This window comes from Cryptomeria japonica, chromosome 3 (genome assembly GCF_030272615.1).
Source record: "Cryptomeria japonica chromosome 3, Sugi_1.0, whole genome shotgun sequence".
In the NCBI taxonomy this organism is placed as follows: Eukaryota; Viridiplantae; Streptophyta; class Pinopsida; order Cupressales; family Cupressaceae; genus Cryptomeria; species Cryptomeria japonica.
The window spans coordinates 159,251,394-159,276,231 of NC_081407.1; the positions used below are offsets into that span (position 1 = coordinate 159,251,394).

The window sequence follows — 24,838 nt, forward strand, 5'->3', positions numbered from 1 at the left end:
AAGAATAATTGTACAAAATGATATATTTGTGCATTTAGTATGGACATCAAATGATATATCAACATAGTAATTAAAAAATATTTTTTTAAAATTAACACTGACTAATAAATTGTTAAGTTAATAATTAATTAAATAAAAAAGTAAACTAGTTTTTAATTTATTGGAATTGAAATATTAATGAGTTATATCTAAAATTACAATTAATATAATACATGATATTGACCTTAATCAAAAGATTAATTCAATATTAACAAAGAAAAATATTATAAATTAGAAAATAAATGTAATTAAATTTTTAAATAAATCAAATTTAAATAATTAAAATGATGATTCTAATTAGAATTAAAATATTAATGAATTATACCTAAAATTATAATTAATTTAATACACACAATATTGACATTAATAAAAAATAAACTCAATATAAACAAATAAAAAATATTATAAATTAAAAAATAAATATAACTAATTTCTTAAATAAATCAAATTTAAATAATTAAATTGATAATTCTTATTAAATATTAAAAACAAAAATAAACTATATTCAATTGACTAAAATTAGAATTAAACTTGAAAACCAAAAAATATAAATAAAATCAAAATTTAAAAATTTAAAATAAAATTAAATTAAAAAAACAATCCATAATTTATTTAATTCAACTTATTATATTATTATTTAAAATAATTATATTAAATTTATTACTATTTACCTATCTATAATAAAATTTAAATAACCTTAATATTAAAATTCCTTTGTATGCAGCATCAGAAATCTATACTTCTATTTATGCGGCACTCCTTGCATGCACACCCTGCACTGATTTTTAATGCATAAATTCCTATTAGTATTAGTGCACAAGTCAAAAAATAAAGCGAGACAAATTTGAAACGAAATGTTTCATTCACCAGTTTCTAGTCCACATGGGGAAATATAGGCGAACCCAAAAAAAAAGGAATACACAGTGAACCGTGAACCATAAAATAAAGTAGTAAAAATCCGATGTGCAAAATTAGCTCGCCCCTTTCCAGTAAAAGATACGGCTTCGGCGTAAACTACAATTGAACAATTTATCCTTTCCACTCAACTCAGAAACCTACAAAGAATGATGTTAAACTAATGTAGACATAACCTGACTTTGATATCCATATTTGTAATCATCATGCACTCTAGACACAAATTCCATATGCAATATCAGTAGTTGCAGCTGTCCAGACCCAATCCATAGAGGATATTTGTATACTTGTCCATGGATGTCTTGGGAAACCCCTCTTTCAATTTCATGAAAACAGAGCAAGCAAGGAGGCTATCAGGCCCTGACTGGTGGCATATTCCAATTCTTTCCACTTTAAGCAGCTCAGCAACTCTGTTAAGACCTCCATACAGTCCATCACAAAATATGATCATATGCTTCACATCATACACACTTGGGAAATACAATTTCATCAGACTGAAAAATCCCTCTTGGGCATTGGGTAGCTTGTTGCAAATGAGAAGTTTTATCAGGTACCCAAAATCATAAGCACCATGAAACACAACCCATCTGATATTCTCATTCAAAACTATGCCTGATGAAATCAGAAGCTGAGCAAAACGATTTGAATGTATTCCCAGTTTGTTATTTTTCCTGAAATCAATACCACTACGTCTCAAAAGCTCGACTGAATCAGGGGCATGGATGTCTTGATTTGGGTTAAATTCCCTGAGATTGAATTGCCAAACACAGTGGTGACCTGTGCCACAGTCTGGCAGGTTTCCTTCCTCATCTGAGAAAGTGAGGCCCAACTGGATAAGTTTAAGGTTATCCACATTGGCTTTCATGGTGTGATAATTGTACTCTGCTCTGCTACTGAATCTCCCGTTTGGCTTTATCACAACCCCAGGGAACTCTGTATCAATGGCAACATATGGGTATTGATGTACCACTTCTCTGATCAGCTCAAATTCTTCATCCAGGTTATATGCCCACACCTCCCGTATGGAAACTGAATCCATATTCGCCTCCACTATCACGCACACAATTCAAAGTTGAAATCTTGCTTGATGAATGAAATTGAGAGGCTGGGATGAGAGAGATATAAGAAGGCTTTGGTTTGACTATTTTTAGAATCTATCTATTTATAGATATATTTATCTATTTATTCATAGTCTCTTTCTATAGTCTTTTTTAGAGGATATTTTTAGATATATAGGTTATGTTTCTTGCATGTATAATATTCGCTATTATCTATTATAAATATATACATGTTTTTTTCTTTTTAATTATTCTTTAATTTATAAGTTTATATTTATATAAATATATTTAGAGGTTTTTAAATGTTTTTCATTGTATTTTATTTTTAGATATTTAAATTGTTGAAAAGTAGATTTTTAAGTAAGTAAATAAATGGATATATTTAGATTATTCTTTATTTACTTTTTATAAAAATAAGGTGTCTTATATAAAAATATAATTATCCCAAACTTCAATTAAAATTTACTTAAATATTTGAAATTAAAAAATAAAACATCATAACCTAGCCATATCCAATTTCATGAAAGTGACAATGAATTATATATCTATGAAAATGCATTAATTTAGAACCAAAATGTGCTCCACTTGGTAATTACAGTCATAAACTTGTAATTGAAACCTGGCCAAAAACATATGCAGTTTAACTTCATCAAATTTGCAAAATTAGTTTTAAGCAAGGCACAAAATCATCAACATTATAAAGAAAATTGGTGATTTATTGTAAAATAATTAATATAAAGAAAAATTGTATGATAGTTACCATTAATGATGTGTTGAATATAAAGGTGTATAGAAGATGAAGATTAGGAAATATCTTATCTTGTATAATACAATTTTATTTTGAATGATTGAGAAAGAGAATCAATAATGTTATTCATAAATCTCAAGCATTTTGTACTCGAGATTTGCTGAAATACAACACCTAAATTAAAGCTTGAAAACCCAAATGCACGCGGATTTGTTATTCCCACCTCCCACCAAATATTTATTTTTCTGGTCATCATTGGGAGAATCAAGATGTTTTCTTGAGCATGACAAATTGATTGTAGGCAACATAAATCTAAACAAAGAGGTCGAGATATTGATGGGACATAAAATCCTTATTGCTTAGGCTTGCACTCCTACAAAAAATTTGATGATTTGTAACTTAAAATCATACATAGCATATTTGTAGGATATCCATATAACGTGAATGAATATCTATTAGTACATCCCAACACTCACAAGTTGATCTTTGAGAGTATTTGGTTTCTAGAAATTTCTACTTAATCATACTTTATGACTTCTTCCTTCACATTAGATTCCTTTCGTTGGTAGCACTTTAGATGACTGTCTCCTCCTTATTCTTAGGTTTGATTGAAGGGATTATCCTCCTTCTCTAATTATTGGGGTCAATCCATATTCTCCTCATTATGTACCATTGTAGAAAAAAAATGGATTCTACAATCTAAAGGTTCACTAGTTGGCCCTTCAAACTCTTGGAAAGCATGGGTCGTGGTAAGATGTCTCTCAAGTACTTGACTTGTGGTAAAAAGTCTCTCAAGTACTTGATTACATTGAGATATTTGTCTCTTTCCATAAAATTAACTCCATTTGCTTGACTCTTTCTATTACCATTGCTTATGTTTAGGTTGGGTATTACATGGCTACAAAGGATGTTTTTTTTTGTAGGATTCCATATATATCACTCAAATTTGAATGTTTATGTTTCATAAAAGGATGATGCACTTCAAATCAACTTTATTTTTCGACAATCTTAAGCATCATTGGCAAGAGTTATCCATCCATCATTTTTCTAGTAATTTTTTCTTTATAGGACATATGCTTCATGACTAACTTGGGTCTTTTGCATTTATTTCTTATCATTGAGGTCACTTTGTCCTATTTTGGGATAATTTTTAGACAACACTAGTTTTCTCTTGATCTCTTGCATTATCTTAGATACATAATTGTAATCCTTCATCTACACATTTTTTCTATAGCCAACCTTGAGGCCAAGTGTTGTATTCTATTAGTTGATGCCACTTTATATTCTCAAATTATTGATGAGATCATTTATTTGTCACAATTGTCCTAAGATTTCCTATGTTATTGGCATGGTTTATAATTTTACACAAGAACCACATGAGTTACTCTAGAATATATCATGGGTATTGATTATATTCAATGCACACAAAGGAATGAGGTTCAATATTATACGGATAGAGATGTTGACTTAGTAAGGCATAAAAATTTAAAATTGACAAGCAATTTTGATGATCACAAGTCTGATATATGGCTACATATTTCATCTTGGATTTTGCCTCATTTTTCAAGAAATAAGTTTCAATCTATTTCTCTATCCTCTATATATGTTGACTATTGGGGGCTAGTTAATGCCACCACACATAACATATATCTCTTTAATAGATTTTTACTAAGTTTGGTATTCTTTTTTGTTGAGGTTTAGTCATCCATTGTGAGAGCTAGAGTGGCATTCATATATCCCAAGTGATCGAGTACACAATTAGTAAACCAAACACATCAAGTTTCACAAGAGAAAAACAAGCATGCACGATTATTGAGAATTAATATTCAACTCATGAATGTTAAAATAGATGTGATTTTTATTCTTGTTCCCAAACTAACCTCTCTTATTTAGAGTTGGATGAAAAGCTTCTTTTATAAACTATTCAACACCTAGAGCCATATTTTTTTGGGTTGTTTCAAGATGGCCATCAATTTTCTCATTTCTAGGAAATGTAGATTGAAGTTTGATGTCAAGGAAAATTTAATTAATGAAGTATTTTTAGAAGTTATTCCATTAGATGTGTTTAAAGTTATTTTTTGAATCCCTTACGTGATCAAGAAAAGCAATGTTTTCTATAGATAGGAAAATAATTGTCACTTTGTCAAGGAAGGTTTTCCACTTCATTTTGTATGCCCATGAGGTCACATTCAACAAGTGTTGGGTCGTTAATCTTAAAGAAAGGAAGATACTCAGTAGAAGCATTAGGATCATTCCCCTTGAGTGGAGGAGAAATAGTGTTGATGCATCAGCTCCATCAAGTTCAAGTACTTTGACAATTCAAGCATCTTCAAATACTTATAGACAAAAAAAATTAGACTATTGGCTAGAGTGATGTAGGGTTGGGTGGCAACCGTGTGATTCACTATGGGACCACCACTCATTCTGTGAGCTTTCATGGCTTCTAAAAACCAAAATTCTCCACATTGCGAAGGTGTGATCTATAAAAGATCTGATAATGTGTTTGTTAAACTATGGATCCATGACAAAGTGAATCACAACTTTTGATGAAGGAATGTGGAGCAAAAAATTGACTTTTGATCATCTATGTGAAACTTTGAATTTTGACGAGGATGATTACACAACCATTGCAACAATTATGAAACCAACAACTTGTTGCAGCAATGATTGTATCCCATGTTTTCTCCCAAAATTTGAGTTCTTAGGTATAAAACTTGTGTCTTTCATTCTTATGTTGTTGATTCTTGTTCCTTTTTGTTCATTTGATTAGTAGAGTGTTATAGTAGTTCAATTGCTCTTATTAAATATATAATTGAAATATAGTGAAGTGGAATTTCTAAATCTGTTTAGAATTCAATGTCTGTAATTAAAAATGTCTAGAGACATACATAAGCTCATAGAAACAGCTATATTTTTACTTACATTATAATAGCCAAATGAATAATTAATATAACACAAAAAGAACATATTGCCATCAAAACTGTAGTTTATCATAATCAAATATTGATAAATATTTATTAACAAGCAAAGAGTCAAATATACATATATATTTGTGAGAGTCTGACCACCTAACATCCTCTCATGTAAGATGCAACATGTTTGAGAGATGGAAAATTATAAACATAATCCTATGAGTTTATTTACAATAGAATAATCTTGAATATATAGCCAAATTTGTATTCTGTTATTTTTCAGACAGACAAAAAACCACAATAGTACATTTGACCAAATAAATGTTGAGTCACAACAGGTGGGAAATCCTCCTTGTACAACAGATACTGGATGTTGATAATGTAATACCTGAAGCCATTCAATCTGAAATATAAGATTGATCTTCAACATGCCACTACTTATTTGTTCCATTGCTTGAATAAAAAAATAGTGTATCCCATAAATGCATTAGAAGTTGGTTGGTATGAGATCTTGTGCAGTACCTATTGTCTTGGCTCTAACAAAAATTATGCTGGTTAAAAAACTATATATTAGAAATGCATATTTCTAATAGAATAAAAGCATTACAAATTTTACACAGTTCATGAAAATAAACATTAGGATGGATGTAAAAAACCAGGCTAGAATTGTGAAGTATATATTTGTTTCACTTATTGGTCTTGGATTTTCCATATTTTATTCTTGCCTGAAGTTTCTGGATAGCCAATGGGATTACCTACTTGATGACCAAAAGCATAATGAAGTGGATGACTGGAAACAACTCCTCAACCATAATCATATTATATTTATGTTAATTAGGTGTATTCATGTTAGTGTTCTTGGGCAAATTAAGGCTCAAGTAGAACATTAATTGTTATCATGCCCAATGAAACCAACATTGTATAAGGGTTACCCTTTTCCTTTTCAACAATTTTATCTACTCTTGAACCTGCTGTACTATTTATGAGTCATGTCTTCTGGCATCTCTGTTATATTTATTTTTGAAGACAGATTGAGTAATATATTTTGGCGAATCAAATCACCTCTGGTAAATGGAAATCTGAAATCCTAGAATGTTGGTAGAGTTTCAGCCTGTGTCATCTATATTCTAAATTGGCATTGTGAAAAAAATTGTTCTGCATCTGTAAATTTCACATGCTCTGTGCAGTTTACTAATATGGGGTAAGTCATTTAAGGCAGTGGAGCCAATATTGGCCAGTTAGTCCTTCCCCTTGTTCTAAGCAATCTTTCTATCAAGAGTAATTTCTTCTGTTAATTTTGCATGCTAACCAAGCAACAATGCTTTCTGTTGTTAATTCTGCATTGCCAACCAAGCAATAATTAACATTTTTTAGGGCTAGCACTTTCAAATGATGAAATAGTAGACTTGCCCATTGATTATGCATCACGAGGTTTGATATTAAAAGTGGAAGCATAGCATCTTTCCTATCATCCAAATCAATTCTAAAAATGGCATTTCTCCATAAAAATTGTTCTTAATGATTATGTTATCTATGGAAGCATAGCATCTTTACTAATCCCAAAATTATTGCATACTCCTTACCTTATGCTTTGTTCTTAATGATTATGTTATCTATATAAATACAAAGCATGATATTTGCAAATAACGTTCCTTATCTTTTAAAGCCTGCATTTGAGTTGAGTTTACTAGTTGTATATTTTCCACTTTCAGGAAAATGAAAAACTATTACAAAAGACAATCTTACTCGTTTCCTAATAGTCTAAAAAATTAATTGAGTATATTTATAGAAGATCAGGTATGGGAATAAGGTGCCATATACAAAGACATAATTGTCTCAAACTCAAAAAAAAATTGCTTGAATTATTGAGAAATTTGAATTAAAAAAATCTGTACATTGTAAGCATATCAGAGTTCAATAGTCAAGAATAATCCAGCCATATCCTCTTATATGCAAGCGAAACAAATCTCTGGTGTAACTATAGCCCACCTTGAAATAGAAGAAATAAACACCAAGGCTAATGTCTTCAAAGCATATGAGAAATTTGTATAAAACTAATGTAAAACTACTATTGAATAATGTATCATTTCCACTCAACTTATTAACCTGCAAAGAATGATGTTAAACTAATGTAGACACAAATTTCATATCCAATATCAGTAGTTGAAGCTATCCAGACCCAATCCATACAAGATATTTGTATACTTGTCCATGGATGTCTTGGGAAACCCCTCTTTCAATTTCATGAAAACAGAGCAATCAAGAAGGCTATCAGGCCCTGATTGGTGACATATTCCAATTCTTTCCACTTTAAACAGCTCAAAAACTACGTTAAGACCTCCATACAGTCCATCACAAAATATGATCATATGCTTCACATCATATACACTTGGGAAATACTATTTCATCAGACTGAAAAATCCCTCTTGGGTATTGGGTAGTTTGTTGCAAACCATGAAACACAACCAATCTGACATTCTCATTCAAAACTATGCCTGATGAAGTGAGGCCCAACTGGATGAGTTTTAGGTTGTCCACATTGGCTTTCATGGTGTGATAATTGCACTCTGCTCTGCTACTGAATCTCCCGTTTGGCTTTATCACAACCTCAGGGAATTCTGTATCCATGGCAACATATGGGTATTGACTATTTTTATAATCTATCTATTTATAGATATACTATATATATTTATCTATTTATTCATAGTCTCTTTCTATACGCCTTTTAGATATTTTTAGTTGCTTTTAGATATATAGGTTATGTTTATTTGTTATTATCTATTACAAATATATGCGAGTTGTTTATTTGTTTTAAATATTCTTTAATTTATAAGTTTATATAGGTTTTTAAATGTTTTTCATTGTATTTTATTTTTAGATATTTAAATTGTTGAAAAGTAGATTTTTAAGTAAGTAAATGAATTGATATATTTAGATTATACTTTATTTACTTTTTATAAAAATAAGGTGTCACATACAAAAATTTAATTATCTCTAACAATTAAAATTTACTGAAATAATTGAAATTTAAAAATAAAGCACCATAACCTAGCCATATCCAATTGTAAGAAAGTGATAATGAATTACATACCTATCCAACTCTCAAACCACCAACATGGCAGTTAAAAAATTGATAATGAATTATATAAATGAATTTGTTATTAATTTAGGACCAAAACGTGCTCCACTTGGCAATTATAGTAAATTTGATAGTGATAGAATTATATAAATAATAACAAATAGGATATTGTTGACTTGTAATTGAAACTCCAGTAGAAGGCATATGAAGTTTAACTTCATCAAATTTGTACAAATTAGTTTTGAGCTAATGTACAAAATTATCAACATTATAAAGAAAAATTGTGACTTATTGTAAAATAATTAATATAAAGAGAATTTGTGGTTTATTGTAAAATAATTAACACAAAGAAAATTTGTGAATTAGACTTTTTTGATAGTATCATTAACATTGTGTTGAATATAAAGGTGTATACAAGATGAAGATTAGAAAATATCTTATCTTGTATAATATAATTTTATTTTGAAAGATTGAAAAAGAGAATCAATAATGCCATCCATAAATCGCAAGCATTTTGTACTCAAGATTTGCTGAAATACAACACCCAAATTAAAATGAAAACCCAAATGCACAAGGATTTTTTATTCCCACCTCCCACTAGATATCACTCCAGCATTTATTTATTTTTTTGTCATCATTGGGAGAATCGAGATGTTTTCTTGAGCATGACAAATTGATTGTAGGAAACATGAATCTAAACAAAGAGATCGAGATATCTATTACTACATCCCAACACTCACAATTGATCATTGAGAAGGAAATTTCTCCTTAATCATACTCTATGACTTCTTCCTTCACATTAGATTCCTTGCTTGTTGGTAGCACTTTAGATTACTTGCCCCCTCCTTATTTGACTCACGTTTGATTCAAGGGATTATCCTCCTCCTCCAACTCTTAGGAGTAATGCAAGTGATCTCCTAGTAATTTTTTTGGTGTACGAGAATATTCTCCTAATTATGTACCATTGTATTAAAAAATGGACTCTACAATCGAAAGGTTCACTAGTTAGCCCTTCAAACTCTTGGAGGACATGTTCATAACTTTAAGATTATCTATATGTCTTCATTAACTCTACTTCTATTCTAAACTATTTGCATGAAGCATCTACTATTGTTAAATGAGATTCAATAGTAGAAAAAGACTACTCTTCCTTTATTATGAATCACATTTGGGATCTAATCCCAAACCCTAAGGGAAGAAAATTGGCTTGATGCAAGTGTATCTTTAGACCAAGTACACTGAAAATGACAATATTAATAAGTGTAAAGCATGATTCACGGTAAAAATTATCTCGAGTACTTGACATTGATTACATTGAGATATTCAAGTCTCTTTCAATAAAATTAACTCCATTTGAAACTCTTTCTATTACTATTGTTTATGTTTAGTTTGGGAATTAATGATGGATGCAAAGGGTGTTTTTCTTTAGCAAGATTCTATGTGTATCACTCAAATTTGAATGTTTATGTTTCATAAAAGGAAAAATTCACTTCAAACCAACTTTATTTTTTGATAATCTCATCATTGGCAACAATTAAATCCATCCATCATATTTCTAGTAATTTTTTCTCTATATGACATATGTTTCATGACTAACTTGGATCTTTTGCATTTCTTTCTTATCATTGAGGTCACTTTGTCCTTTTTGGAGATAAGTTTTGGACAACACTAGTTTTCTCTTGATCTCTTACATGGTCTCACATACATACTTGCAATCCTTCATCTACTTGTTTTTTTTATATCCAATCTTGAGGCCAAGTGTTGTATTCCATTAGTTTTTAATAAAAGAGGGGTAAAAATTTATTCAAAATAGAAGAAATACAAAGCAAGGGCATTAAACCACCCTATCAAGATCCACTAAGTGATCTAGATGAAGAGAAAAATCCAGGGGTAACTGACCCTTATCCACAACATTCTAGTTATGTATATGATCATAAGCCCATTTGGCTAGACAATCTGCAACACCATTCTACTCCCTAGGAATATGTGGAGAAGTAACATAATCCAAAGAAGCACTCAAAAGAAGAATTTGGTTAACAACCAAAATTAACTACCAACTAACATCTTCAAAATGCGATCGAGTCAACAAATTCACCACCACCTGCAAATTAGATTTGCAAATGAGCCTCTGCCAACCAAAAGTGCAAGCTCGCTCCACAGCAGATAAAAGAGCAAGAGCCTCCATCAAATTATTAGTATGACACCCTTTATAGATACAAAAAATAAATTGAACATTCCCCAAACTATCTCTACCAATGCTACCAATACCAGCAGGGCCAGGGTTTCCCCGTGAGGACCCGTCTATGTTGATTTTAAAAATAACCTGTGGAGGTGGACTCCACCTCCCCACCCTATTTATTTTCCGAAGAGGATTCCTGCATATATTTCTCATGATCTGGTGTTGTGGGGGAGGGAGATGAAGATGAGTGTAGCAACTAACATCACCTAGGTCCACAGTTTCCAACAAGTCACATCACACTGAAATAGTTTCTCCTAGAGTGGAGAATTTTCCACCACAAGTGTTGGGCCCCCAACTAAACATCCTGAAAGATTTGACGATTCCTTTCCAACCAGATATTCCAAAAACCACACTTGCATAAATTATCCCAAGTAAGACATCGATTGTGGACAACCAACCACATGAAAAAATTGCACTTAGGCCATGAAAACTTGTACCAAACTTGCTTCCACCAAGAAACTTGAGTGTCACCAAAAGTCTATCGCACCAACTCAGCATACCCACCAGAAACAGAAAACCTACCTGACAAATCTCTACTTGCCCAAGCTAGAACATCATTCCCAGCCAAGGTCGTGCACTCATGAGACTCCAGAATCTGAGCCCTCTACCCTATTAGCCTCAAAACCTCTTGGTGGCCATTCAGAAGGATATTTCCAACAGAAATGAGCCACCAACCCACAATTACAAGCAAACTTATAATGATCAACCATATCCCAGCCAGTGGCAATAAGAGAATCACAAAGGTGCTAAAGGTGTGGATGAGTAGAGATAATAGAAGGATGACCATCCCAAGAATCCAACCAAAAAAGAGCTTGAGAACATGTGTGACAAATCCAAAAGAGACCATTTTTAATCAACTGAGCTCCCAATTTCAAAGTATTCTAGATCACAAAACCTCGTCCCACCAGAGGAAAGCAGGGCACACCAAAGCCATTAGCATTGTTAAGATACTTATGGGTTAGGATATGTGCCCAGAGCTGATTTTGGCTAGTACACTAGCGCCAATACAATTTAGTTGCAAGAACTTGCCCATTCAAAATAGCAAATCGTAAGCCAAGGCCACCCTCATTATAAGGTCTACACACAGTTTCCCACTTAACTAGGCTCCATCGAACATTTGACAAATTACCACTCCAAAGAAATTGATAAGAAAGTGCATCAAATTCTCGAAGAAAATACATGGGAGTAGCTTGAACAAAATGTAGATAGGTAAAGCTTGGATAACAAACTTAAAAGAGTCAATCGAGCAGCAGTACATAACCAACAGTGAGTTTAATGACTAACCTTTTGATGCAACTTATCAAGAAAAATTTGCCAAGAGGACCTGGGGTATCTACCAACAGTAAGAGGAATGCCCAAATAAACAAAGGGAAGAGACCCAATCTGAAACCTTAGAATATTAGTAATATGTTGTTGAATGACCTGAGGAATATTAAAGAAGAAAATAGAAGATTGGTGCTCATTAACTTTCTGACCGGAAGCAGCAAGGTAAACAAAAGGCTTGGCAAAAAGAATTAGCTTCTCGAAGATGAGCCAAACCCATAAGAGCATTGTCATCCACAAATTGGAGATGGGAGAGTTGTGGTAAACCAAGATCCCAATGCCAACCATGAATCAATCCCTGAGAACCCCTAAATTTTAGGAAATGACCTAGGCCATCTGCCATAATAATAAACAAGCAAGGAGAGAGAGGATCCCCTTGGCGAAGGCCCCAGGAAGCACCAAAAGGCTCGAAAGGGTTTCCATTCACAATAACCGAGAAAGAGGAAAAATTAACACAACCTATAGTCCAACTCACCCACTCTGGACTAAAACCAAAGGCTAAGAGAATTTTTGGAAGAAAAATCCATTTAACCCGATCATAAGCCTTGGCCATATCCAATTTGATGAACATAGATCTCTCCTTTGAAGTTGTCATAGAGTGAATAACCTCATAAGCCACCACTACCCCATCCAAAATTTGTTTGCCAACAACAAAGCTCCCCTGTTCCTCTGATATCATAATGGGGAGGCAAGATTTGAGCCTCTCAACAATTAACTTAGTGATAATCTTATACACCACATTACAAAGAGCAATAGGACGAAAAAAATTCAATCTTATCAGCACCTTCCTTTTTGGGGATAAGAACCAAGAATATAGAATTCAAGGCTCGAAGCATCTACTTACTATGAAAGGATTCTTGAACAACCTCTAACATATCTTAATTAATAATATCCCAAAACTCCTGAAAAAAATCGACAGGAAAACCATCTGGCCCTCGAGCTTTACCTTTGTTCATCCCAAACACAACCTCTTCTAACTCAAGCAATGAAATCGGGTGGAGGAGAGAATCATTCATAGCATCGGTGACCAAAGAAGGAATGCAAGAAAGGATCATGTTCTCCTCCTCAACAGTAGGAGGGGAGTCTTTAGTAAAAAGATCAGAATAAAATTGACGGGCCTCACAAGACATAACCGAGAAGAAATCTGAAGCCTATCCGTGGTAACCAATGAGGGGATGTACCCCTTATTACAACAAGCCTAAACAGAATGGTGAAAGAAAACAATATTCTTATCCCCCTCCTAGAGCCAATCAATCTAAGCCTTCTATTTCCAAAAAATCTCCTCACGAAGCTCCCACTCCTCCACATCATGCACAACCTAGGATTCAGCTTTCCCAAGAGAGTTTGAAAAAACAAAATCTTGAATCTGGCAAGTAATCACAGCAAGATGCTCCAGAGCATGCCTCTTCCTAGACTTAAGATTACCAAAATAGGATGTATTCCATCACTTAAGGTGATATTTAACATGTTGAAGTTTCTTAACAATGACAAACATAGTAGTGCCATAAGCAGGGATGCCCTCTCTCCACCACTTGTCCACTAAATCATGCAATGAAGAATCCCATAGCCACATGAACTGAAACTTGAAAGGAGGATTCTTAGGAGCAGCATAAAAAGAAGCAGAAAACTTAATCGGCTAGTAATCAGAACCTCTCCAATCAAGAATTTCAGAAGTCGTAACCAAGCCCCTGCCAACCCAGAAATTGCTTCCTCTCCACTCCAACGATTATTCCAAGTGAAAATCCCATTAGAGGGTTTAACATCAACTAAAGCAAGCAAATCCACCTAAGCTCGAAAAAGATGATGCCGCTTTATATTGTCAAATAATTGATGACATCATTTATTTAGCTCACACTTGTCCTAAGATTTCCTATGTTCTTGGCATGGTTTATAACTTTACACAAAAACCACATGAGTTACTCTAGAAATATATCATGGATATTCATTATATTCAATGCACACAAAGCAGTGAGGTTCAATATTATATGGATAGAGATGTTGATCTGGTAAGGCGTAAAGATTTTGAATTGGCATGCAATTTTGATGATCACAAGTCCATATATGGTTACAATTTCATCTTGGGTTTGGCCTCGTTGTTCAAGAAATAAGTTCCATTTTATTGTTGTATCCTCCATTGATGTTGACTATTGGGGGCTAATTAATGCCACCACAAATAATATCTAGCTTTAATAGATTCATAGTGTGTGGTATTCTTCTTTGTTGAGGTTTAGTCATTCATTGTGAGAGCTAGAGTGGCACCCAGTTAGTAAACCAAACACAACAAGTTTAACAAGAAAAAAAATAGAATACATGATCATTTAGAATTAATATTCAACTTGTGAATGTGAAAGTAGATGTATTTTTTATTCTTGTTCCCAAGCTAACCTCATTTATCGAGAGTTAGTTGAAAATCTCGTTTTAAAAACTATTCAACACCCCAAGCCATATTTTTGGGGTTGTTTCAAGATGGCCATTAATTTTTCTCATTTCTAGGAAATGTAGATTGGAGTTTGTCATTAAGGAAAATTTAATTAATGAAGTATAGCGAGATATTGTTCCATTAGATGTGTGTAGATTTATTTTTTGCATCCCTTACATGACCAAGAGAAACAATATTTTCTATAGATAAAAAAATATGTACCACGTAGTCAAGAAATGTTGGGTCCTTAATCTTGAAGAAAGGAAGATGCTCAATAGAAGGACTAGGATCATTCCCCTTGGGTGGAGGAGAAAAACATGAAGACCATCTAAAGTAAACAAAATCTGAAGTCGTTATAGTGAAAATAAATCAAATTTGTCGATGGGCCCTTAGTCTAATGGTGAAGTTGAATGGTTCCAAATGAGCCCACTAGGGATCAAGTCTTGCTGAGTACAAAAGCTCTAACATCAACACCATAAGAGATGAGGTCGGGATCATGCCCAAGATGAATTTGGCAGAATAGATACCCATGAAGACCCTTGCTAAACTGTTGTGCTCACATATCCTACGTATACAATAATCAAGTTTGAAAGACTTACTTCTCTTCAACTTACTATTTTTGCTTCAATGGTTCAACCGGTTGAAACTATCTTCCTTCAATTGAGAAAGTTAAGGAAACCATTTAATCTGAAATATAAGATTTCTCTTTAGCATGCTGCAACTTATTTGCTCCCCTGGGTCTGGATGTTAGGGACACGGGTCCAAATTATCTGAAGTCATAAAAAAGAGGTGACATTTTAATTAGGATGGTTGTTGTAACTGCGAGAGGTGCTTCCCGGCCACTAACATTGGATGGTGAGTTAATGATCCACTGCTTGAATCGAAAACACCGTATCCCATAAATGCATGAGAAGATGATTGGTATGAGCTCTTGTGTCGTACTATTGTCTTCGCTCTAACAATGTTTATGCTGGTTTTTAAAAGTCTAAATGAGAAATGCATATTTCTAATAGAATAAAAGCATTAAAAATTTTACACAGTCCATGAAAATAAATATAGGGATGAATGTAAAAAACCATACTAGATTTCTGGAGTATATATCTGTTTCACTTCTTGGTCTTGGATTTTCCATATTTGTAAATATTGCTATTTCAAGTGTCTGGATATATAATCTAGAAATAACTCCTCAACCATAATCATGTTATATTTATATTAATTAGGTATATTTGAGAGTTGGAGATTCATAAATTTAGGGAAGTTGGTGGAATGAATTGTAAATATAGAGATAAAAATAAACAATTAAAGTAATTTTCCTTTCAATTTTTCTTCCCTTGAATCTAAAATTTAAAATAACTGAGAAGTGTCAAGAAAAATTCTTAAGCTGCTGGGGCAATTTCTAGCCCTAACCCAATTTCAAATTTGCAGCTCTAATAAATAGGGCCTGCTATTATTTAGGAGAAAATTTCATATCCTATAACATATTTTGTTTTGGCTTCATGGGACCCTTTGTTTCTTAAAAATAGACCTCCAATTAATCCTGCTATTATTCAAAAAGGAATTCCAATTAATACAGTAGTTGCTCCATTAAAGAAGGGAAAGCATTATCTTCTTTTTCATAATTATAAATTTGTATGAGATCATTCAGCTACTTAACTGAACTTCCTAAGGATTTTGGAATCTCACGCTAAAATGATTTCTCAAAACCTTGAGATTTTTCAATCCTTATAGGAATTCTCAATCATTTTACTAATCTCAAAATTCCTGCATACTCTATATCTTGTGCTTTGTTCTTAATGATTATGTTGTCTATATAATCCATACAAATATTCATATAATTTAATTCAAGAGTTTCTATGTTTTTCACCTAATTTTCCATTAGACTTGAGTTCATAATATCAATTGTAGCAATGCCTAGAATTTGCTTGTTTGATGCATCTAATAGTTGAAGATTTTGCAAATTTTATAATTCTAAGGGTATCATGTCAAAAAAAATTTAAGCTGATTTTGTAATTTCTAACCTCATCCCAATTTCACTGCTCAAATTTGTAGTCCTAATAAATAGAGACTGCTATTATTCAGAAAAAGATTTTGGTTAATCCTATAGCACATTTTGCTTTGGCATCATGAGCACACTTTCTTCTTAAAAATAAAAGCATTTCTAATTAATCTTATTATTGTTCAATAAAAGATTTCAATTAATATAGTAGCTCTTCCATTAAAATAGAAAAAGCATTGTCTTTTTTAATAATTAAAAATTTGTATGAAAACATTCCAATTATTTAAAATTAAGCAGAAAACACATCTAGGCAGCCCCATGAAAATATGATGAATCACAACATCAAGAAACTCTTCAAATATTTGTAACTTTATGTCTTTATAAGAATGCATATTTAACCTCTAATAATTCTTGCATATTTAACTTGTATAACTAGCATTCGTAGCGACGAGAGCGATGATGGGGGTTTCCTCTTGTGCGTGCTAGGGCCCATCCCTGGCCGTTTCTCCTATTCTTTCTTGTGCACGATTCTTCTTTTTGCATTGGTGTGGGGCTGCGGTCTGTCTGGGTCCGGTATGGAATGGGTTGTGCGTGGTGGAGCGAGGTGTGGGGCCTCAGGTATTGGGATTGGTGTAGGGTGTGGTGGTGGTTTTTGTTTGGTGTTTCTCGGAGTAGGTTTATTTGGTTGTTTGTTGTCGGTGGGAGGTCAATGTCTTCATCTTTGGTGACTGCAGATGAGGGGAGGCGTAATGGACCTTCTTCGCATACGAATCAATCAGCTTCCTTCTATGTTGGTGAAGGGTCGAAACTTAAGAAAGTTAATGGTTGTCTGTCATGGTGTGAGGATCGTCCAGTGTTGGTTCTCCCTCCTGAATCTATTGGGGAGGATGTTGCGTATTGGAGTAATCATGCCTTGATTTGTAAATTCTTTAGGATTCGCATTTCTCTATCTTCCTTGGAAGCCTTGATTCGAAGGACTTGGCAAGTTGAAGGGGATATGGAAATCATGTTGGCAGCCAACAGTTACTTCAAGGTTGTTTTTTCTAGTATGGCGGATATGAATTAGGTTTTTGAAGGAGGGCCCTATTTTTATAATCGGGTGGGCTTGTTTATGAAACCATGGCATATGGGCTTTAATTTAGCTAAAGATCTACCTTCGAGGGTTCTAGTTTGGGTTCGTCTCTTGAGGTTGCCATTAGAATTTTGGAGAGAGGACATCTTGTGTTGAATTGTTGAGCTTATTGGGAAGTCAGTTTCTATTTCTCAATAGATGATGGATAAAAATGTAATCTTGTTTGCTCGTATTTGTATTGAGGTGGATTTAAATAATCCTTTGTTGGATTCTTTAGAGATTTTTTTAGGCTTAGCGTCATGGGTTCAATAGCTAGACTATGAGTCTCTTCCTTTTAAATGTCGAATTTGTCACGAATATGGTCATCTTCAGCGCCAATGCCCCCGGGTTAATAGACTTGCTGCTAGTAATAACTCCTCTCAGCCTTTGCATGCAGAGAGTGATAAGGGAGATAAGGGTAAGGCTCTAGTTTTTGTTGGGGGTTCTGTTGGGGATGGGTTTGTGTTCATTATACCTCGCACTAAAGGCAGAGGGCAAAAGAAGTCTCTTAAGGATAGGTAGGGTGCAGAGGATTTTAATTGCTTTGAGGTTTTGGCATTAGAGTAAGGAATTCCAATGGATGTTTCCTCTGGAGCAGTGGGTTTGGGAATGTTTGGGGGGGAGAATTGTGATGTTCCAGTTCCTCAGGTTCCCTTGAACCCCCAAGATATTTCTCCTAGTCGGCAGGGGCACAACTCAGATGTCTTGGGTCTTTTGCAGGATGATGTTGTGTTGGCAGACCTAGCTAAGAAAGTTTCAAAATCTGGTAAGGCCAGGGGATCTTTTCATGCTTTGGGCTTATCTCAGCAGCCCCTTAAGAAAATTTCTTTGGATTCCTCTAAAGGAGGTTGCATATCGGATCAGGAAAAGCTTCAATCAGTCGGGGATTTGTTAGTGGAGTCTGGGTTGGTAAAAACCATAGATACCCATTTTTCACATTCCCTTAAATGATTATTCTTTCCTGGAATGTGCGAGGGTTAAATAGCCCCTCCCGTCAAAAAGCTATTCGAGAGTTGGTGGGTGTCCATTCTCCTATATTTTTTGTATCCAAAAGACGAAGCTTCTTGTCGATCTTAGGCTTCAACAATCTCAGATGGTGTGGTGTTATGGCCAGTGTCAGTGTATTAGCTCCTTGGGCTACTGAGGTGGTTTGGCTCTCTTCTGGGACCCAAGTAAGATTGTTCCTCTTTGGTGGCTCTCTAGTCAGTCTTCTCTTTTGATGGTTGCTTCAAGTTTGGAATCTGGGGAGATAATTTTGGTTACAAATATCTATGCTCCCATTGATATTCGGGGTAAAATCCAGGTTTGGTCACATCTAAGGTATGTTAGGTCATGTGCTCCTTTTCTACCTTGGGTTCTAGCTGGCAACTTTAACTCTGTCCTGAACCTTGCTGAGAAGAGAGGTGGATTGCCTAGGTCGAGGCCTTCTTCTGCTCTATTTTAGAATAATGTGGATTTTCTTGGTCTTGTTGATGTGAAGCCATCTAATGGGTTCTTCACTTGGTCTAATCGATGGTTTGGTGACGATGTTATTTTAGAAAGATTGGATAGATTTATGGTCTCATGCTATTAGGTAGGGGATAGAGTACTTTCTAGTTCAGAGATCTTAGATTGGCAAGGCTCTGACCACTGGCCAATCAAGTTTTCTACTAGTTTGGTTAATGGTCATAAGAATCCTCCCTTTAAGTTTCAACTCATGTGGCTTCAAGATGATTCTCTTCATGACCTTATGACACAATGGTGGTGTGATGGGAGGCCTGCCTATGGTACAACAATGTATACTTTTGTCAAAAAGTTGCAGTTTGTGAAATTCCAACTCAAAAAATGGAATAAGGAGTCTTTTGGTAACCTTTCTTTGAGGAAAAGAAGGGCTCAAGAGTGCTTAGACACTATTACTCGCCAGATTCGAGACTTTGGTTTCACTGCGGCATTGGGTTGTGCTGAGTCTCAAGCCTTGAAGTATTTGGTGGAGTGGATGCTTCGAGAAGAGATCTTTTGGAAGAAGAAAGGTCAGATAGATTGGCTTCGGGAAGGGGATCGTAATATAAGCTTTTTCCCATAAATATGTTCAAGCTCGTCGGCAAAGAAGTGTTATTTCCTCTTTGGTCAATTCAGATGGCATTCAGTTGACTTCTCTTTAGGCAATGTCTCGTGAGGCTACTCAGTTTTATTCTGCTCTTTTCTCTAATGAGATGCCCCCCGCTCCTAGGGACAAGAGCTAGATTCTTGCCTGCATCCCACCTGTAGCTACTCATTTGATGAACAAGTCTCTCATTCGTCTAGTGACCATGTTTGAGCTTGAAGTTATTGTTTTTGGTATGGCTAAAAGGAAAGCTCCTGGACCAGATGATTTTCCAATTGAATTTTTTCAAGAGTTTTGGGATTTTATCAAGGTAGATCTACTCACAGTTGTTCAGAAATCTCATAGTAGCAAGCAAATGCTTAAAGCACTAAATTATACCTTCTTGGTTCTTATCCCCAAGAAGGAGGGGGCTACCCAACTAGATTGTTTTAGACCCATAGTTCTGTGCAATGTTATGTATAAGATTATCACTAAGTTGATTGTAGAAAGGCTCAAAATCTAGCTTCCTTCATTGATTTCCAATGAACTGGGGGGTTTTGTGGTTGGCAGACAAATTTTGGATGGGGTTGTACTTGCTTCTGAGGTTGTTCATTCCATGGTTGTTTCTAGGGAGAGATCTATGTTTATCAAATTGGATATGGCTAAAGCTTATGACAAGGTTAAGTGGAGTTTTTACGTAAGGTTCTCCTTGCCTTTGGTTTCAATTTGGACTGGGTTAGCTGGGTTTTGAGTTGTGTGACCTCTGCTTCTTTCTTTGTTCTTGTCAATGGCCAGCCTTCACAGTTATTTGGTGCTTCTAGAGGTCTAAGACAGGGGGATCCTCTTTCTCTATATTTGTTTATCATTATGGCTAAGGGCCTGGGATGCTTCATTAAGTCTCGAGTTTCTCAGGGATTGAACTTGGTTGGGGTGAACTTGGGGTGTAGGTTTACCTAAGCTCTCACATCTTCAGTTTGTGGATGATACGGCTCTTATTGTGGCAACCTGTATTCAGGAGGTCGAGTCTTTTAGGAAGTTGTTGGATGGCTACTTAGTTGCATCGAGGCAATGGGTTAATGACCATAAGTCTTCAATCTATTTTTTCAATACCCCTTAAATTATCCAGAGGAGGATTGCCAATATTCTGAGGTTCCAAATTGTCTCTCATTTGTTCATCTATATGGGTATTCCTCTTTCTGTTGGTAGGCAACTAAGGCCTTTCTGGAAGGACCTGTTGAATAGGTTGTGTCGAAAGGTTAATCACTAAACTCATATGTGGCTTTCCACTACTACTCGTGTTACTCTCCTTCAGTCTATGACCCAGGCCCTTCCAATTTACAAAGGCTTTGTTCAAGCCACTCCAATGTATTTTCTTAAGGAATCTGATGCTTTGTCTTGTCAATTCTTTTGGAGTGGTCACTTGATATCTTCTAAGTGGAGTTTGGTTAAATGGGAGTCTGTTTGCTGACCTAAATCTGAGGGTGGCCTTGGCCTTCATTATGTAGTTTTGCATAGTCAAGTTCTTGCGGCTAAGTCATACTAGAGATGGTGCACTAATCAACAACAACTATGGGCTTGTGTCCTTACTTATAAGTATTTGGGTACCATTCATGGTTGGAATGTTCCCCGCTACCAACTAGAGGGGAGAGGCTCTGTGATTTGGAACACTCTAAAAGTTGGAGCTCAACTTGTTAAGGATGGGTTCCTTTGGATTTGTAACAAGGGTTATGAGGCTCTCTTTTGGTTAGATTCGTGGAATGGTAATCCCCCCATTCTCTCTATGTATCCTCATTTACAACCTCTTTCTGATTGCCTTGTTGCTGCTGGGTGGACTTTGGTGGGTCATTATAAGACTATTCAAAATTTTGGGCTTGTTGTTGCATACAGATGGAAGGGTCCAAGTGAATGGCCGCTTGGGGGTTTCGAGGATTCTTGGTAGGAGTGGGCCAATATTCTTGCTTCTCGTAATTGTAGTTCTTTGGATGGTCTGGATATTCTGGCTTGGGGAAGTGATTCTTCTGAAAAGTATTCTACTGCAGTTGGCTTTATAAAGTTATTTCATTAGATTCATGGGGAGGAAGAGGTGACCTAGTGGAAGCAAGTTTGGAATAGATTTGCTTGGCCTAAACGTAACTTTTTCTTGTGGCTGGTGGTTCAAAACCGTTGTCTTACTTGGGATAACTTGTGTAAGCGCGACTTTTGTGGACCTTCTATGTGTTTTCTTTGTTGTAGTAGTGAGGAGACAGTCTCCCACATTTTCTTTTAGTGCTCTTTCGCTAGGAGGATTTGGCACTCCTGGTGGGACTATTGGAATTGTTTCTATTGGCATGTATCCTCTATGGCTGAGTTTTGGGACCATTGGGGTCAATCTCCTGTCAGCACTCCTTTTCTTCAAGTTACTTGGTCGTTAGGACCCACTTTTATTATTAGGCATATTTGGCTTGAGAGGAATCAACAAATTTTTTAGGATGCTAAACTGGATGTTCAACATGTGTGGTGGAAGATTTTGCACTCTATTTGAGAGACTTTGAGCAAAGTGTGACCTTGTTGTGGGTGTGGCCCTTGGGGAGATTGATATTTGCAATCGCTTTAATTTTTATGTTCCTGACCCGGGAGCGCAACTGGTTCGACAACTTATGAGGCATAGGTGTCATCATCCTTTGCGGAGAATTTCTAGGGTGGCTTATTGGAGCCCTCCTCCTCTTGGAGTCTTGAAAATCTATATTGATGGGCCTTCTAGGGGTAATCCTAGGCATGCTAGTGTTGGCGGAGTGGGACATGATAGCTCTGAGCAAGTCCAATTTTTGTTCTCTATCTATAAAGGTTTTCATACTAATAATTATATGGAAGCTTTATCTGTTCTGGTTGCACTGATGTGTAGTTGTTCTCTTCATTGGCAACGGATTATTGTGGAATCAGATTCCCAGGTTGTGGTGACTTTGTTAAATCAGCAGATCTTGGACGGTGTTAGTTGGCAATTACAATTGATTATTCGGCAGATTCTTTTGTTTTGTAACTCTTTTGAGTCGGTTACTTTCTATCATATTCCCAAAGAATGGAATGGGGTGGCTGATTGCCTTGCAAAATGGCCTTTTGTCTTTATGGAGGTTTGGCCTATTGAGGATATGGGACAACTTTCCCTGGAATTGTCACACATCTTCACCCAACTGGTGGATCGCGATAAGTCTTTGTAGTTTTCTCTTTGTTAGGTTGTTTGCCTTCTTTTGATGTATTTTTCTTTCTGGCTTGAATAAATTTTTACCCCTCTTTATTGTCAAGAATGCATATTTTCTTTCAAATCATGTCAGCACTGGAATTTGTCGTCATTTTCCTTGGTCAGAAATACTGCCATAATAAGATGCAAAATTAAATAACATATAAGATAGAAACCCATCACAAACATTATATGCATAATGTCATGAAAAAAGGACACACAAATAAAACAACATTTTAAAGATTCAGGTCTGTTCCTTCATAATTATAAACTTAGCAACACAAAAATTGTGATATACAAAATAAACTTAAGAACCAAAATGGTTAGAGAATGTTTTGTTTCATACTATTTTAGAGTCTTTTAGTCACATTTTGAACAGTTGTTTTCAAGTCATTTGGGACATTTGAATATATATCTTCAGATTTTACTTAATCTGGATTTTTTGTATTGAAATAATGCAGGTTACAAAAGATGTAAAACTATAAAAAAATTAACCAGCACCTATGAAACTAGAATATAGACATAAGAATTATAATATGCTTGAATAAGCAACAAATTAATAATGATACAACCATAGAGAATTACAATATGCATGAGTAAACAGTACAAAATGAATCAACAATGATTATAACCACATAATTGACATTACATTGCAGCAGAAGAGGAGAGTTTTTAATGGAGATGACATTCATTAACTTATGTATTAATCTTGGAAGTTCTTCCACATCACGTCATAGTCTGCCAAATGGACCAAATGGAGCAAGTTATGCGTAGGTTACTTGTACTTCTTTTTTTTTTAAATCCCACAAAACATAGCTGATTGCACACCAGATAATGGTGTTTACTTCCAGTTGAACACTCAATCTTCACCTTGACATGGTCATCAACATCCCTTGCCAAGTACAAGAAGAGTTTGTTTGAAGATATACAAAACTGATGAATCAATAGACTAGAACAAACCGAATAAACTCACTATACACTGCCAGTTAGAATGTTATGATTGTAAAACTGATAATTCAGAAATGAGATATATGTTTTTATTTGCAAAAAGAGTTGTTGAACAAGCTCAGGAACTATATGTAAGTTATAGCATACCAAAACCAGTCCAAAAAAAATGAACAGAGGTTACAATTAAGAGGAGATTTGAATTAGTGATTAGGGACTTGACCCCTGAAGACGATATTGATCTCTTCATTTTGTTAACTTTTAACGATATCTAATATAAAAATTAATAATAATATGAAATAAACTTCAAACATACAAACTAAACTTCACTGACTTCAAAAACATATAACCTATTCACCAATAAATTCTCAGCATATATAAATTTTTAAATACTTGAGAGTTACTGTAGCTTATTTGTGTCTATTGAGATTTCTCCACACATCCAGGTATGATTAATCATATATTACCAGACCTCAGCGATTGGGGTGAGATCCTGGAACGTTTATCCATTTAATTAACGGGTAGTCTAGAATGGCAACTCCCATTGATTACTCATGGAATTCACATGTTACTGGTTTAATTAAAAGAGCTGAGATTTATTTATAAAAGTGTAAAATGTATTTTATTTAAAGAAATATTAATTAAGGATAAGAAGACTGTTATTTTTTAAAAATATTTTTTACATATTTAATATTAGTTATAATGTTTTTGATTAAAAAAGCAGCATGGCGCTGACCCTTAACAAAAAGCAATATCAAGAGAGATGATGTTGGAAGAG

General features: G+C 34.6%; 1 protein-coding gene across 1 annotated transcript; it reads right to left on the minus strand.

Moving 5' to 3' along the window:
- Window positions 1–820: 820 nt before the first annotated feature.
- On the minus strand, window positions 821–2,041 carry LOC131031027 (probable CCR4-associated factor 1 homolog 7). Its single transcript, XM_057962034.1, has one exon. It carries the CDS (start codon window positions 1,991–1,993, stop codon window positions 1,193–1,195), a length of 801 nt encoding a protein of 266 aa, XP_057818017.1. The 5' UTR covers window positions 1,994–2,041; the 3' UTR covers window positions 821–1,192.
- Between the last annotated feature and the right edge of the window lie 22,797 nt (window positions 2,042–24,838).

Excerpts from the sequence above, each read along its gene's own strand:
- LOC131031027 (XM_057962034.1), bottom strand. The coding sequence starts at position 1,993 with ATGGATTCAGTTTCCATACGGGAGGTGTGGGCATATAACCTGGATGAA.